General features: G+C 40.5%; 2 protein-coding genes across 2 annotated transcripts; one reads left to right on the top strand and one right to left on the bottom strand.

Annotated features, from left to right (window-relative positions):
* Positions 1-583: 583 nt before the first annotated feature.
* Positions 584-6,547, top strand: LOC306701716 (uncharacterized protein). Its single transcript, XM_079167105.1, has 6 exons — positions 584-1,885; positions 1,970-2,121; positions 2,957-3,359; positions 3,526-3,649; positions 3,761-3,972; positions 5,195-6,547. The coding sequence occupies exons 1-6, from the start codon at positions 1,010-1,012 to the stop codon at positions 5,444-5,446; spliced, it is 2,019 nt and encodes a 672-aa protein (XP_079023231.1). The 5' UTR covers positions 584-1,009; the 3' UTR covers positions 5,447-6,547.
* Positions 6,548-7,582: 1,035 nt separating this feature from the next.
* Positions 7,583-14,084, bottom strand: p2rx3a (purinergic receptor P2X, ligand-gated ion channel, 3a; the record flags this gene model as incomplete). The annotated part of the gene is made up of 12 exons (XM_079167528.1): positions 7,583-7,708; positions 7,863-7,940; positions 8,024-8,089; positions 8,688-8,781; positions 8,874-9,010; positions 10,282-10,423; positions 10,566-10,643; positions 10,790-10,892; positions 11,693-11,762; positions 12,295-12,366; positions 12,587-12,722; positions 13,951-14,084. The coding sequence occupies 12 exons, from the start codon at positions 14,082-14,084 to the stop codon at positions 7,583-7,585; spliced, it is 1,236 nt and encodes a 411-aa protein (XP_079023654.1).
* Between the last annotated feature and the right edge of the window lie 515 nt (positions 14,085-14,599).

Raw genomic sequence — 14,599 nt, 5'->3', positions numbered from 1 at the left:
ATGGGACATTTTACTGATTGAATCACACTTTAAAAACGTTTTTGAACTCTCCAGTCTCCTGTAGTGTCATATAGGATTCTACTAGAGTCATATTTTATTCTTCAATAACAGTAACGACCTGTTTTAGAGTTTGCAAGGTTTGTGTAAAAGGGGTTATTGAAAAGGTCATGGGGGCATTTTCTTATTTCTTTTATTCTGAAGACACAAATAACAGCGCCTCACTAAAAATGCCCTGTAATTTCAACTCAAGGGTCATGGTAGGAAGAAAGAGGGTGTGTGCACATGTTTGAGGGAGCCAGGGAGAGAAATGGGAAGGAAGGGCAAATAGAGAGAGAGAGAGAGAGAGAGAGAGAGAGAGAGAGAGAGAGAGAGAGAGAGAGAGAGAGAGAGAGAGAGAGAGAGAGAGAGCGAGCGAGAGTGTGTGTGTCACTGTCAGTGCAAAATTATCTCACCTCACTGGTCTTTCTCGCTGGCCTGCTTTAGAGTCTGAGGAACGCTGCCAAGCACCGTCTCTCCTCCCATCACCATTGATATAAATGGCTGTTGCTGAAGAGGTGTGTCTAAAACAACATTTGTGCTCTGAAGCCACGGACGTTTGGTGAAAGAGAAATTACACGAGAGGACTAAAGTCGGGGATAGTTTTGTGTTTGGTTAAGCTTTGCGCCAAAACAACACAAAAAGAGACAGACTGCTGCTGAAACTTTTGTGGACTATGGAGGATTGGAGGCAGTATGAAAGTGAAACATCCATGAGAAGAATGACTATTCTAGCTGAGGAATTGAAACCGTAGGAGATGGACCTGGACATGTTATATTTACGTTGAGAAACTCTTAAGAAGATAATGGAAAACGATTGGAATATGAAAACAAAGGGAAACCACCATCACAGGAGTGTTAAGGGCTGACGTGAATCCATCACTGGTTAGCGGACTATATCGTTGTGTTTACAGTCATTGTTGACTTGCTTTTCTGTGAATCCTGGATTTGATACACGGCAGTTCTGTTCCTTGATGTCTCAGTCACATGATCCAAAAGACAATCAGGCCATGCTGCAGTCCATGCTGCAGAGACTGAAGCTCCAGCCGGGAAAAGAAGCCCAGGCATACCTGCACACACCTGTGCCCACCACAGCTGCTTGGGGGCAAGATGGAGAAAGAGGAGCCTCCAACCTCCAGAAAGTAAACAGCAGTCCTGTAAATGGCTTTGAGCTCGGTAGAAATGGTATCCCATCAAAACTGTTTGGGATCTCTGCTGCGGAAAGTAACTTTGGCCTCAGACGTGGGGAAATACAACCACCAGGCCATAGCTGTGAAGTGGACAGGGGTCTTATTTCCTCCCCCTCCCAGAAAGACAACATTGACGCTGACACGGGTGAGGAAAGGGTGTTGGGACAGGCGACTCAGCCTGGTATCACCCCAACAGGAACAGGGCAGCTGTTTCCTGCTGAATCACTTAAGGATGCCGATATCACTTCCTTTGAGAGGACTGATGGGGCGAGGGGGAGTTCTGGCGGTTCTGCAATGACAAGGCACATCCCTAGCAATAATGATGGTGTCGCCAGCACGGGACAGAATCAGGACCAGAGTTTTACACCCAAAGTCTACATGTGGGCCATAAAGCCCAAAGATGCAAACCTTGCCACTCAAATTCAAGAGAATGAAGCATTGCATATGGGAAACGGAGGATTTGGAGCTTTGGTCAAAAATAAGGACATGCAGATTGTTGCGACAGACAGCGGCTCAAGACGAAAACAGCTATCGTCTGAGAATAAAACGAGGAGATGGACTCAGAAGATCAAAGAGAGATGGAGGGACAGGCCGGGGAGTTTTGGCAAGAAAGGGAAAAAAGGAGGAACAGTAGACCAGAAGAGTGAGCAAGGACCTGAAGTGAGTAGTAGATTTTGATTTTACTTAGTCAAAATTAATAAAATATGAACTGAAGAGTGAAACTGCAACTTTTTTATTTCACAGATTTCACCTCAAAACCAGCTGTTGACAGCAGAAAATGTCATCAACACATCGAATAAGGTGGAAGAAAGGACCCTTCATTCACTCGACAGCAGTGATCCCAGTAACGCTCCTCCTACACACACAGAAGACGGCACTAATGAAGTATTTTTGAGGTAATCTACCAACAAATTGTCCTTGAAAATGTAAAAGAAGACACTTAAACCAGTCCTGAAGTCAGCAGACACAGGCTAAAAGTTCTCAAAGTCAGGTTTTGTTGATTTATCTCTCAGCCTTAGCGACGTCAGTAAGATATGTTAGGTATTTTAAAGACGTTTCCAAACATAGCTGTAATATTAGTTTGGGCTGATTTTTGTGATGTGTTAAACACACCCCTGTCCCTGACAGCGTCTGTCATCAGCCCTCTTTAGTCACACTTTCATGGTGCAATAAGTGTCATGGAATTTTCACAACTGCACATCATACCATAAAGGGAAACAGCATGAAGCAGATACATGCTTACATACACACAGAGCGAATCACCCTTAAAGATGATTCTTGATGATGAAGGAAGTCAAAGAATCCCATTAAAAGATAAAAAAAACAACCTCCGTCGGTCTTTCAATATGTTTTTTCCAACCCTGTCTGTAATCGGCACCAAGCCTATTTGTTCAGACTGAAGACTCTATTTCTCTTTCAATCTTTAAAAGTTTGTCACAAATGTATAATTTCATTTTTTAAAGACGCTCAGTCGTTTCCTCAAACAGCATCGTAGTTTACTCAAACGGGACTAAATAGAACATTTGTTGGGGACTATTTTCAGCCGTGGATTAATACACACACGGTGCACTAGTGAGTATTTACAGCAGCAGCTCGGTGTATGTGGGACTGACTCAAAGCAAACTACAGTGTCCATGTTCATCATAATGAAGAAACATGTCCCCTAGTACAACACAGAGGCTAAATGATGCGTTTATTATAGACTTTACAAAATCTCTTCTCTTGTTCCAGATCAACCAGCGACTTTCAGTTTGGCCTGGGCTCCTTCAGCTTGCTGGAGGAGATCGTCACGGGTCAAGAGTGGGCCAGGTTCCTAAACCCCAACCAATCAGCCGCCTCGGCCAATCAGAGACCTTCAGCACTCAAATTCCCACCAAATCCTCATGATAGTGGTCAATCATCTCTGATTTTGAACCAACAAGGAGGTGTGAACAACCAGTGGGGCTTCAAGGGAACTGAGGCATCCCCGGATTTAGATTTCAGCAGGGCACAAATATCGCCTGATGCTTTCCAACCTGTCAGCATGGACGTTTCAGAAGGAAAACAAGCTGCAGTACGCGACGTTCACAGCAAGGCCGATCCATCAGAACCAATGGAGCATGGGCACACCCGTAGACCTCCTTCGTTTGTAGAGGTTAGATCTAAATTGTAATACATAATATACTATTTCAACAGATTTCATTAAAAATATGTTCCTCTAAAAATATAACCAAAATGAAGACACCCATAAGCAGATTTCCTAAATTCTAATGAATTGTATTTTCACTCATGAGTTGGTCACCATGTTATTTTTTTTGCAGACTAAAGCTATTCTGGAAAACTCAGCGCTGAAGAGCAGAGTCTACCTCAACAGGAAGAGACAGCATCATAGAGACGAGACACTTCACATGGAGAGAATAAGTGATGGAGAAGAGGCAGACAGAGGTCAGAACCACTTAATACTCTGCCTAATCACATGTTTCAGGCAAGAGAGTTTGCAAAGGTTATGTCACAGTTGTAGCTGAAAACTCATTTCTCTTGTCTCTCGTCTCACAGAGGGGTTCATGTCTCCAATGAGCCTAACAAGCAACCACGTGATGGAGGAGAGAGGAGAGCCACCGCGTATTAACGTCATGCCTTTATACATCCTCAACTCTCCTCCTCCATCTCTCTCTCCTTTCACCCCTTTTGCTCCTGCACCCCGGGGTGTCCTCAAACACTCCATATCCCAGGAATCACAGTCCTCAATGGAAACTGTGACGAAAAGGGTAAGTTGACAAAAAGTGAAGTTTTGTCCACACTGCCTCCTGGTGGTATAACATGTAAAGATACATTTGATATGCTAATTCTAAGCAGGTTTGGGTGTGCAGTGTGTGTATAAAAGTAAAGCATGTTGTTTTCTTGTATTCTAACGACAAAAACACAGTATACTACAGATTAGTATACTAGTACTGTACTGTAGTATGGAAGATGTCATATGTTTGTGGTGGAAAAAACTATTTAATAGTACAGAGTGAGTCCTATAATACTGAATACTGAAATAAGGAACATTGAGAAAAGGAAGTATTTATTCTCTACGCAGAGAAGGCTCAATCATCACACAGTGTGCCTGTCTATGGGATGGAGAGAGCCCTGTGTGCAGTCTCAGTACAATCTTATAAAGGGTTGTTCCACAGGGGAAGGTGTGTCCCCACTAAGACATCTGCTTCTAACCTAAACATGCAACTAGACAGTTGCTGCACTAAACATTTTACGACTGATCCTAATGGTTTACTACCTCTGAGTTCTGCACTCCCATTCGGTTACTTCCTTTGTAGGAAGCTACAGCAGACATCCCATATTGTCTTGTCAAACATTGAATAAAGCACTAAAGAGAAGTCACAGTCGAAAAGTACTTATTGCACAATGGAATTCTCGATCACATGTTGCAGCTAGATGAAGTTGAGGAACTGTAGATCTCAAAGGTTTTGTTTGAAAATTGAGATTATTTTAAAAGTATACAGCTTTTTTTTAATACACAATGGAAAAGGGAAACTCATGGACAAACAGATGAGGCTATAGACATTTTGATAGTTTTTTTCTGCACGATGTCATGTATTCTTAGATTAAATTGTCTATTTTGTAATTATTTGCAATACTTTGCAATCAGTATAGTTTCTGAATCATTTTGTAATCATTTCTATGTACTAAGGAAAATTATGAATGTCACTGATATAAATGCTTAATTTAATCCCATGTAACTACTAATTAATTATTCTTTTTCTAAATGAGAAACTTCACATATGTGGAATTTACGTTTTGGCAGTTTATGCTCAGCTGAATAAGATGAAAAAGACTTTTTAGGTTCAGAAATATAATGTGATCAATATTACATAGACCAAATACAGTATGTGACTTTAGAATGATAAAAGTAAACATGACATTTTATCAACTACTTCTCTCTTTGCCACGTTCTGTTCATCTTTCCCTTTCTCTCATTCCTTTCATCAGAGGCGAGTTGAGGAGAACCGGCGGGTTCGTTTTTCAGAGGAGGTGGTTGCAATAGCGCCCCCAGAGCTAGAGTCGTATGCTACAGACTCGGAGGAGGATTCGGAAGAAGAGGAGGACTCTGTGGCAGAGCAGGAGTGTGAGGAGGAGCAGGCAGCGATAGAGGAGGTGGCAGCAGCAGCAGCAGCACGCCGGCCTGCTCTCCCTGCCTGGATACGGGCTCTGAAGAGGAACACAGGGAGGAAGCACAGATAGAGACTGCAACTTGTTTTGGTTCTTTCTGGACACTTAACGTATCTTAATGCTCCTCATCCGTCTCCAGATCACCACCGCTCAAAATGATAATTGCTCAAGTGTTGAGAGTATTTCAAACCTTTGCAACTAGAGCCAGAATTGTTTCCCCTCAGCTGTGTTTTATCCATGCTCTTCTTTCTGTCTGCCCTATCTCGACTGGATTATGTATTACATCATCTCAATATGGATAATATAATCATAATAAATGTTTAGTCGATTTGTTTACTGGAGTAAATGTTCTTCCGCAAAGCTTTTATCAGAAATGCTGTGCTCCTCCTCCCCCTCCTTCAATGTCACACTGGCCAGCAGCAGACTGTCTCTCGGTAATGGCTCCCTGTCCGGCCATCCTGGGAAATTAACCCCAGAGGAAAAATCATTTGAGCTGAAGCAGTGGCTGCAGACTATTGGTGGTTTCTGGTCGTCTGCTGCTCTCTGCTCAGCTCTTGAAGTGCTGAAATCTTATTTTGAAGCCATTTCCTCGCAGTCATCACTTATAGGATAGTACACCCTGACAATATTATCAGCCTCTGTTTACGTTTTTACACTGTAGCGACAGTGATGCTTCCATTTGAGTGTTGCAACATGGGAGACAGTGGAGCTACAAGACAAATATTAAAGAAATAGTTTGATATTTGGGAGATGTTTGTTTGCTTTCTTTGTGTGAGCCAGATGAGAATATTGATACCACTCTTATGATTGTATGAGATTGTACGTTTAACCCGGATCTCTGCTGGCTGCTAGTCTACATAAACCCTGTAAACCCTCAGCCTCAGTCTTTGTGCTAAGCTGTAGCTCATATCTACGGATTGTTATCCTGGAAATGGGTGCTGGGAACTGTGTGTGTTTGTCTACATTGTCCCCTCAACATGAAAAGGACATATTCAAAAAGAAAACATCCTCCAGCCACATTTATCTATTCTTCTTGGCCTTCCAGTGCCGTTATAATAGTCTGAAGACTATTTGTTCACTCTGAGCACAGACGAGCTGCAGCTTTGCTTGAAAAATTGACCAGAGGAAACATTCATAGAGTACTTTATAGTGATGTGTATCATATTCTGTCATTTCCATTACATGTATTATATTGATTTGTGTGATTAAATTAGTACATTAAACTTTGTGGCTAACTGCTATCCATTCCTCTGCGGCCTCACCTCACAGCTATCTTGTCCCGTAAATCACTGTCAGAGCCATTAAGAGGCTCTTTAGCTGATCTATTAGTGCCCTGGTCATCGTTTATAGTGCGTGTGTGTGTGTGTGTGTGTGTGGAGTTACTCAAAAGTACATTATGTGACACAAAGAGCAAGAAATACTGACGATCACATAAACCAGAGAAATAAATAGAGGAACAGAGAATCATAACGTCATTTTGGATTGAAAAAACAGGAGAAAGATTTGCCAGTACAGTAACATCTACTGCATGTCATCGCCAAGAAGTGGACTAATAATGGCCCACTTGTAAACCTCAAACCACACACACACACACACACACACACCTCATTATTTACCATGTCTTTACACCATTTGAAGACTTTTTAGTGCTTTTATTTGTGCAGGACAGAAAAGAAGGGTGGTGAGTGTGTGAACATGACACAAAAGAGAAATTCTCCAAAAATGTTAAGCAAATACTTTATTCTCAGCACTTTTTGTTTTTTTAATATATATTGAACATGTTGCTCGTTGGAGCAAAGCTAATAGAAAACGAGAAGGGGATTTGTTCAGCTTTAATATGTTTGGCTGACAAACATGAGGTTGCAGTTTACTGTAGCTGTACTATGAAACTGCTGACAATAAAATAACATGTTTACTACTGTATATTGCCCTCCAAATTAAATTGCTGTACTTTTAACTAAGCTTTATCTGAATGGTGAAGAGTAGGCCATTCTTTGAGTTTCATCTTAAAATCTTCTGACTCCCACTTCTTGTTGCGAAACTGCTAAGATCGCAGCAACTCTTTCATCCAATTCCACAAGCTTGCCAAACTAAAGCTGACTGCAAGATCCCGAGAACCACAAAAGGCATAACAAATCTCGTTTAATCAGGCAGTAAGGGAAAGAGAAAGAGAGAGGAAAGTCCATTTCTTCAGATTGTTGTTGCCAGTCAGATGGGTTGCTCAGAGGCAGCGAGGGAAATGGCTCCAGAGTCATAGGAGCTCTTGATACCTTGTTTGAGTGACAGCTGGCTGCCTGGGCTCCTAAGGGACGCTTCTATCTGAGCGTCCGACACCTGGATGAGAAAAAAAAAAAAGAAAAAGGTCTGTGATGAAGCTCCGACAGGAAAGCTCACCTGGACTCAATGCTTTGGTGAAGCTCACTCTGCCGTTAGTGTCTATACATATTCATAGTCAAAAAACATGCAAATGTATAAAAACATTAATTACCTCTTCAAACTTCTTGGCTTTGTACTGGTCTGCCCCTTTCAAGAAGTTTAGTAGGATAATGTCACAGAGAACCGTACCCTGCCGACAGATAAAAAAAAAGTGTTATCAAAGCTTACAGCAACAAAATCAATACAGTCCTTAGCCTGGTCAGATTTTCCTACCAGTCCAACAGAGGTGAAGGCAGCTACCACGTTGATCAGTGTTGGGACTGTGTCAAACTTTCCTGCCTGGAAGAGATGGAGTCAGTTTAGATGACGTAATGTGCAAACAGCCCCCAAACAGATGTGCTCTCTCCAGAATATAACACTCTATAATATTTAATGCATTTTAATTAAATGATACCTGTATTTCAGTTTTTAAAACAGTGTTCCGCACAACTTGGTCGTTGAAAAATGATTTAAAGATGATGATTTTGATGTACTTTACAGTCATGAATGGAGATGTTAAAGGAATAGTTTGACAATTTGAGAAATATTATATTTTTTTGCTGTCCTGTTGAGAGTTAGATGAGAAGATCAAGAACACTCACATTTATAGCAACCGCTTAGTTTAGCTCAGCCTGACTGGAAACGGGGGGACAGTTCGCCTCTAAAGCTCACTAATAGCATGTTACATTTTGATTTATTCCTAACATAAAATTCAAAAAATACAGCGTTATTATGAATCCTACTGCTCTTCATGCCACGACCCGCCCTGCAAAGCTGGTTGAGGCAGAGACGATTGGTTAAGGTTCGGCATTAACCAATGGTCAGGGCATAGGACCTGAACAATCCGGTTACTAGTACCTCTGCGACCCCGGACGCGTGACAATGCAACACAACTCACATTGCCAGTGACCATAACATCAAAGCGGATGGCATATGCTTTGTGAAGTGTCCGAAATTCAGTCCCATTCTGTGTCTTGTAATATTTGGCAAACCTGTATTCAAAGAGAAGGGGAAAAAAAAGTGACCAAAGGAATGAAAAGGAACAAAGAGATTCGACATGAAGAGGAAAAATCAGCCTCACTACCTGAAGTTGTAGCCACTGGAGATGGCATTCTTGGCAAAGGGCGCGTCCAGTCGCGTGAATGAGTACTTGGGTCGACAATAGTCAATGTCCATGTCCAAGTTACATTTCCACTCAATATTTATTCCTATTTCTCCACCCTGAAAGAGAAGGATGAGGAAAAGACAGACGCACATTGAGGCTCTAAGTAATAGAGTAACCTCTAATGTTCAGAATTTAGCCTGTTTTTTATTTGCTCAACCGCTGGTTCGTAATAATTAGGGTTATGTCACACCAGAAAGAAGCATAGTGAAAACAATTAGTGTGTCTTTGCAAACTATTTCTTTCTAGAAGCTCTGTGAAATAGTGAATAATCGAATGGCTACTTCGTAAACTGATGACGATGGCGAGCTAACTGTTAATCCGTCAGCCGCCGGGCGGAGCATCGGTTACTGCCTCAGAGATTCTCTCAATTATCTCACTACTGTTCTGTTTACTCCTTGTCATTTTGTGCACCATTGTAGCCACACCGTTTTGTTCATTAAAAAGACACTGAAGAGGGAAAATAAAGCTCTCTAAGCTAACAAACCAACAGACGGCTAGCAAACACATTAGCTTGTTAGCTTAGCTCCGTCGCCAAAGGGACAAGATGTATTTGTACAATTGAATACTGTCTCATAACTGACAGCTCTTTTGTAGAGCATTGTATACTCCAACAAAAGGAGCTTTAACAAAAGTAAATGGTGCAACACAACTAATAAGCTATTCTCTGTCCCTTCAAAGATCATCACTGTCAAGACGACTTGCGCGGCACAAATTTGCAACGACTACTTGCAGTGATTCCATCGGAATTAGTTGAATTTGCCGACATTTTTTGCCATTTTAAACACTGGTATTGCCAGCCCATGAGTTCAGGTGATGGTGAGGGAGGGCTCTTTGTTTATGTTCTCATGTGTATGATGGAATGAAACTCTTGTGACAATTTAATAAAATTTAGTTTTTCCTTTATGACCACTGGGTAGCCCAGCAAGCGGTCACAGTAAACATGTGGTTAACACTGTGAATTCAAACAAAAACACTTGTTTAGGTTTAAAACAATTTACTTAAGTCTACTTGGGTTTAAGAAAAGCGTCCTTTATACTAAGTCATCACACTCCCGGAGGAGCATTTTCTCTGAGTGTCTAATAATGAAGCTCATAGGTTTACATTGAAGTTACTTAAAAGCCCGGTTCATCTCATATAGATGCTAAAAGGTGCCCTGTGCGTTGGTATCAGACGTGACAAAGCATCGGTATTTGTTGCCCTGGGAATGAAACAAAACTGTGTCTCTGTGTGTAGTTTCTAGCACAGTTGCAACATTTTAGCCTTGAGGATGAAGAGTTATAGAAATGTTGAGAAAAAGTAAGAAGGAAGGAGGCGATAGAGAACGGACCTTGTTTGTCAGGTGAAAAAGGTTCTGCTCAGTGTAGTTCAGCACGTCGCTCACACGAAAGATGGGGCAGTAGGGGTTCGTCTCCGGATGGTAATGACATGACCTGATTTCTTCTTTCGTCATTGAGGAGAGAAAGTTCCCTCTGAGAGAAAAATATTTCATGTTTATGATAAGAAATGATCTTAAAAGAGCATGTACCAGGTTATGTGTGATTATTACATATTTTCTACACAGTTGTTTCAGTTGCTTGAATTTGAGAATGTGTGTGTCTGTGTGTGACCGACCTGGTGACATTGAACATTGGAAAGCGAACACTGTTTTTGATGAAGATGGTGAAGTCTTTCACATCCAACATCGGATGGCTGGCAGGATGTTGACAGAGAAGGACGTGTGAGGATGACAATCAAGTCTTTCAACGAGGACGTGTTGTCTTGTGCACAAACATATCTGTGTGTGTGTGTGTCTGTGTGTGTGTGTTTATATATATATATATATATATATATCTTACATCTTAACTTTGTCATCCTCGGCTGGACACCATCCTTGAATCTGGCAATGACCCTTAGTGACATTGGAGGAGGTAAAGTTAAGGCAAACACCTGTTATCTTCCCTGGTAGGTGAGACAGAAAGAAGGAATGTCAGTTGAAGAGAGACGATCTGGTTTATTGGTTAATACAGAGGCAGCCATAAGAGTTATGAGTCTTTTGTGCATCCCTTGCAGAGTGTACTACTTACTTCCTTTGTTTCCTGCTTTTATGTCACTTTTTTACTTGACCCAACCTTCACCATCACAGTTTGGCCAAACTAACTTGTGTTGGTCATCAGAATTAACAATAATCCTTAAGATTTAGCAGACAATCTTAGGTTTGAAAATGTGGCCAAAAATTGATCAAGTGTAAAAAAAAGTAGGCCGAACATTAAACTGAACAAAACCAAAAGGCTGCGTAAACACCTGGCCTTATGTTTAATGTGTAGGATTTTAAAATTACAAAAGAATTCTCTGGGATTGTCTCATTCTTCTATAAACAAAATCCCACATCAGCAGAATAATTTCAAACATGCTATTATACTACGACAATCGCTACACATATACACTTTAAAGGAGGTCTGTCAGCCAGATCAAAATCTTGAGAAATTCTAAGGGTATTCTGGGATTTATTGCATGTTTAACTGATTGAGCCTCTGCATTGTTTTTGTGTTTGGAAGAGCAGGATTTTGAGTGTACTTGAAAATAGTTTGCCTCTCTGGTTAGCGGCTGCCGGCTGCAACGTTCTCGCGCAATACTGGACCAACTACAAAAATAATTGTTCTCATTATTCACTTAGACACAAAAAAATGGGGAAATAGGTTTAAAAAATAGCTAAGGTACCCTTTAAAATCCTTGATAAGGACATGAAAGTTTAGACTCACCGTTGGTAAGGATGCTTCCTAAATGCTTCTCGCAGTCGTCATCTGTGGTACAATCAAACCCTCTTGCCACCTGAGACACACACACAATAGAAACTTAAAGCGTGATATCATACACTCAACCCTTATTTAGATTCCCCCCTTTCACAAAATGATTGTTAAACATTATAATAGAACAAATGTAACAATGATGAAGTACGCAGGTACGCTAGAACATATGTGACCATGTTTTTGTTGCACTGTGTTCCTTGAATTCTCAGAACCCACTTTAAATAATTGCTCTGATTTGAAACACCTGTCCTGCCAGTCAGGTGACTGTCAAGGTTGCAGTTTGACATAATGTCAATCTTAAGTTGAAATAAATGGTTGAATTGGAGTTATGACTGAAGTCAAAACAATAAATATAGAGGAATAAAATAAACAAGTATAACGGTTAAAACATTAACTGGACAAATTAAAAATGAGGGTAAACGCTTGTAAAGAACTTTGAAGAAAAGGTTTTAAGAAGTGATTTAAAAGATGTTTCCTTTCATCATCATGCAGTGCTCTGACTGCACGAGCGTTTTACAATGCAGTGAAACTGAATGATTGAAATATGTCCTCACCTCTGGACAAGTGCTTTGAAACTGATTTTCTGTGATGATGACTTTGGTCATGATGCAGAAGATACCTGCGCCCTGAAACACAGCAGAACACCAATATATTCTGTATTTTTATGAAATACAAATACAACGGTCAAAATGTGCCACATATGGAAACATGCATCAATCCGTACACTGACAGATAGACAGTTCATCATAAAACTGATATCAAAAAATGACATTATCAACTCTCAGATTCTTCACATGCACCTCAAACCACCACCAAACCTTTCAGTCCAGTGTGGGCGTCACACACCTGTTGGGGGAAGACATAGTCGGCCACGTCCATCACTTGGTTGCTGTGGTTCCCGAAGCCTTTTACTTTGGTCATCACAGAGGACTCGATGCCGGTGTCTTTCGACTGATAAGATTTCTCGTGGATGAAGACCCAGCTGCAGGAGAAAAAAGATGAACAGCAGGTCAAGAGTTAAAGTTAGTTAAAGAAGTGGAGAACATGAAGTCTCGTTTCTGGACACAATTAACAGTATTCTATATCAAATTCAGCCTTAAAATTTGTTTCAGTAAAAATGTATTTAATTTGTTATGCTTAATCACCATTCGGTCATTTTCCGGCTACCATCTTTGTTTGGATATAAAAATATAAAATTGTGAAAACATTTTTTTTAGTAGGGGATGGATTATTTATTTCATCCAGAATGTAGAACAAACATCTTTAAGGAGTCTTGAAATAATTTCTGGAGTAAGTGTTGTTTAACAACCCTACAGATCACACTTTTTATTTTTATTTGTTTAAATTGCATGCTTAACTCTCGAGTGTAATGAGAATACATGAGTATATCTGATCACCCCAGTATACTACACAGTTAAAGATAGAAAACTATCAATTAATTTAAAAAGAAATTGGCCGTTTTTATCACAGATTTTGTAGCATTTAAGTAACTTAGTACATTTACTCAGGTTCTGTACTTTTCTACAAAATGTTGGGGTATTTATGCTTTACTTTTATGATATTTCTATACTTTTACATTTTATAAGGAAATATACTTTTTACTACAATTACTAGTTACTAATTACTAAACTATTGAGAGGAAACTATCCAAATGTATATAAATGAGTTAAAGTTTTCTCCCTCTCGACCAGATGCAACTATCAAAAGCTGCTTTTTTGTTCATGCATGTTCATGCATCAGCAATAATCCTCAAATAATTTACTTTTTACTTTTTATACTTCAACTGCATTTAGCTGACAACACTTTCACTTGTAATGGATTATTTTTACACTGTGGTATTGCTACTCTTACTGAGGTAAAAGATTTGATGACTTCTTTTACTGCTGTTCTGCTGTTTGACACTGTCCTAGAGGGGATGTTTGAAGGGAAAGATTTTAACACTAGTGGTGTCTAGCCATTTGGAAACTGTAAACATTTTCACAGGAATTATTTATTCTGAAAGTAGTCGCAAGGAAAACTGTTAAAAGGAGGAAATCTAAAAAATGTGGCCACAAAAAAAACATCTGCATGGCTAGATAAAAAAAAGGATTTTTGTAATTGGGGTGAGCCTATACCAAGACAAGATCATTTTACAAAGGAAAAAAAGGACAGATAATACAAAACCACAATGAATTACTACGCATGCAAAAAAACAACAACACATCACTGACCCGACAAAATATGAAATGATGAGCAGCTGTACAATCCGGTTGATGATGCCCACAGACCAGCTCTTCACCACCACAGACTTGGTGGTCTCATAGGTGAAGAAGTCAGTGACGAAGCCCCACACCATGGAGCCCATGGCTGCTTGTCAGTGCAAGTCAGAGAGCGACGGACGACGGGACGGGTCCTCCTGAGTCTGAGTTTAACACCTGTCCAGCCTCAACAGGTGGCCTTCAGAGAAGTGAGGTGGTAAAACTGTAGCTCACTCCTGATTCTACTGAGAGAAACAATCTCTGGTCCTGTCTTTCACTCACTTGGTGCGGCCTGTGTTCATCTGCTTCGTTGCATATTTGATGGTTGGACCTCACTCTCCTCTTTGTTTCACTGCTTTATAACACAAACTGGACCTCCCCTTCCTTTACTCAAATGAGCGAGAGGAAAATGTGAAAGCGTTCTACTGTCCCTCCCTCTTTCTTTCTTCACCACAAATCCCCATCTCCCACGCCTCTTTCTCTCACAATAAGCCAGAGGCACAAGCGCACACACACAATTATTCAGGGACGCTAATCGATATCCCATAGATCCACTTTGATTTGCTCCAGACACATTTCTGTCATCGTTTCAGTGGGTTTTTCACGTTTCTTGGATGCTTTT

Source organism: Pholis gunnellus (genome assembly GCF_910591455.1).
Source record: "Pholis gunnellus genome assembly, chromosome: 10".
Lineage (NCBI taxonomy): Eukaryota > Metazoa > Chordata > Actinopteri > Perciformes > Pholidae > Pholis > Pholis gunnellus.
Note: the sequence above shows the minus strand (reverse complement) of the source record. Positions and strands in the feature narration are given on the sequence as shown.

What these genes read in the sequence shown, in the direction of transcription:
- LOC306701716 (XM_079167105.1), top strand. Translation starts at nt 1,010, where the DNA reads ATGTCTCAGTCACATGATCCAAAAGACAATCAGGCCATGCTGCAGTCC. An exon ending in GACCTCCTTCGTTTGTAGAG is followed by an intron (nt 3,360 to 3,525) that starts GTTAGATCTAAA and finishes TTTTTTTTGCAG; the next exon opens with ACTAAAGCTATTCTGGAAAA. An exon ending in TGGAGAAGAGGCAGACAGAG is followed by an intron (nt 3,650 to 3,760) that starts GTCAGAACCACT and finishes CTCGTCTCACAG; the next exon opens with AGGGGTTCATGTCTCCAATG.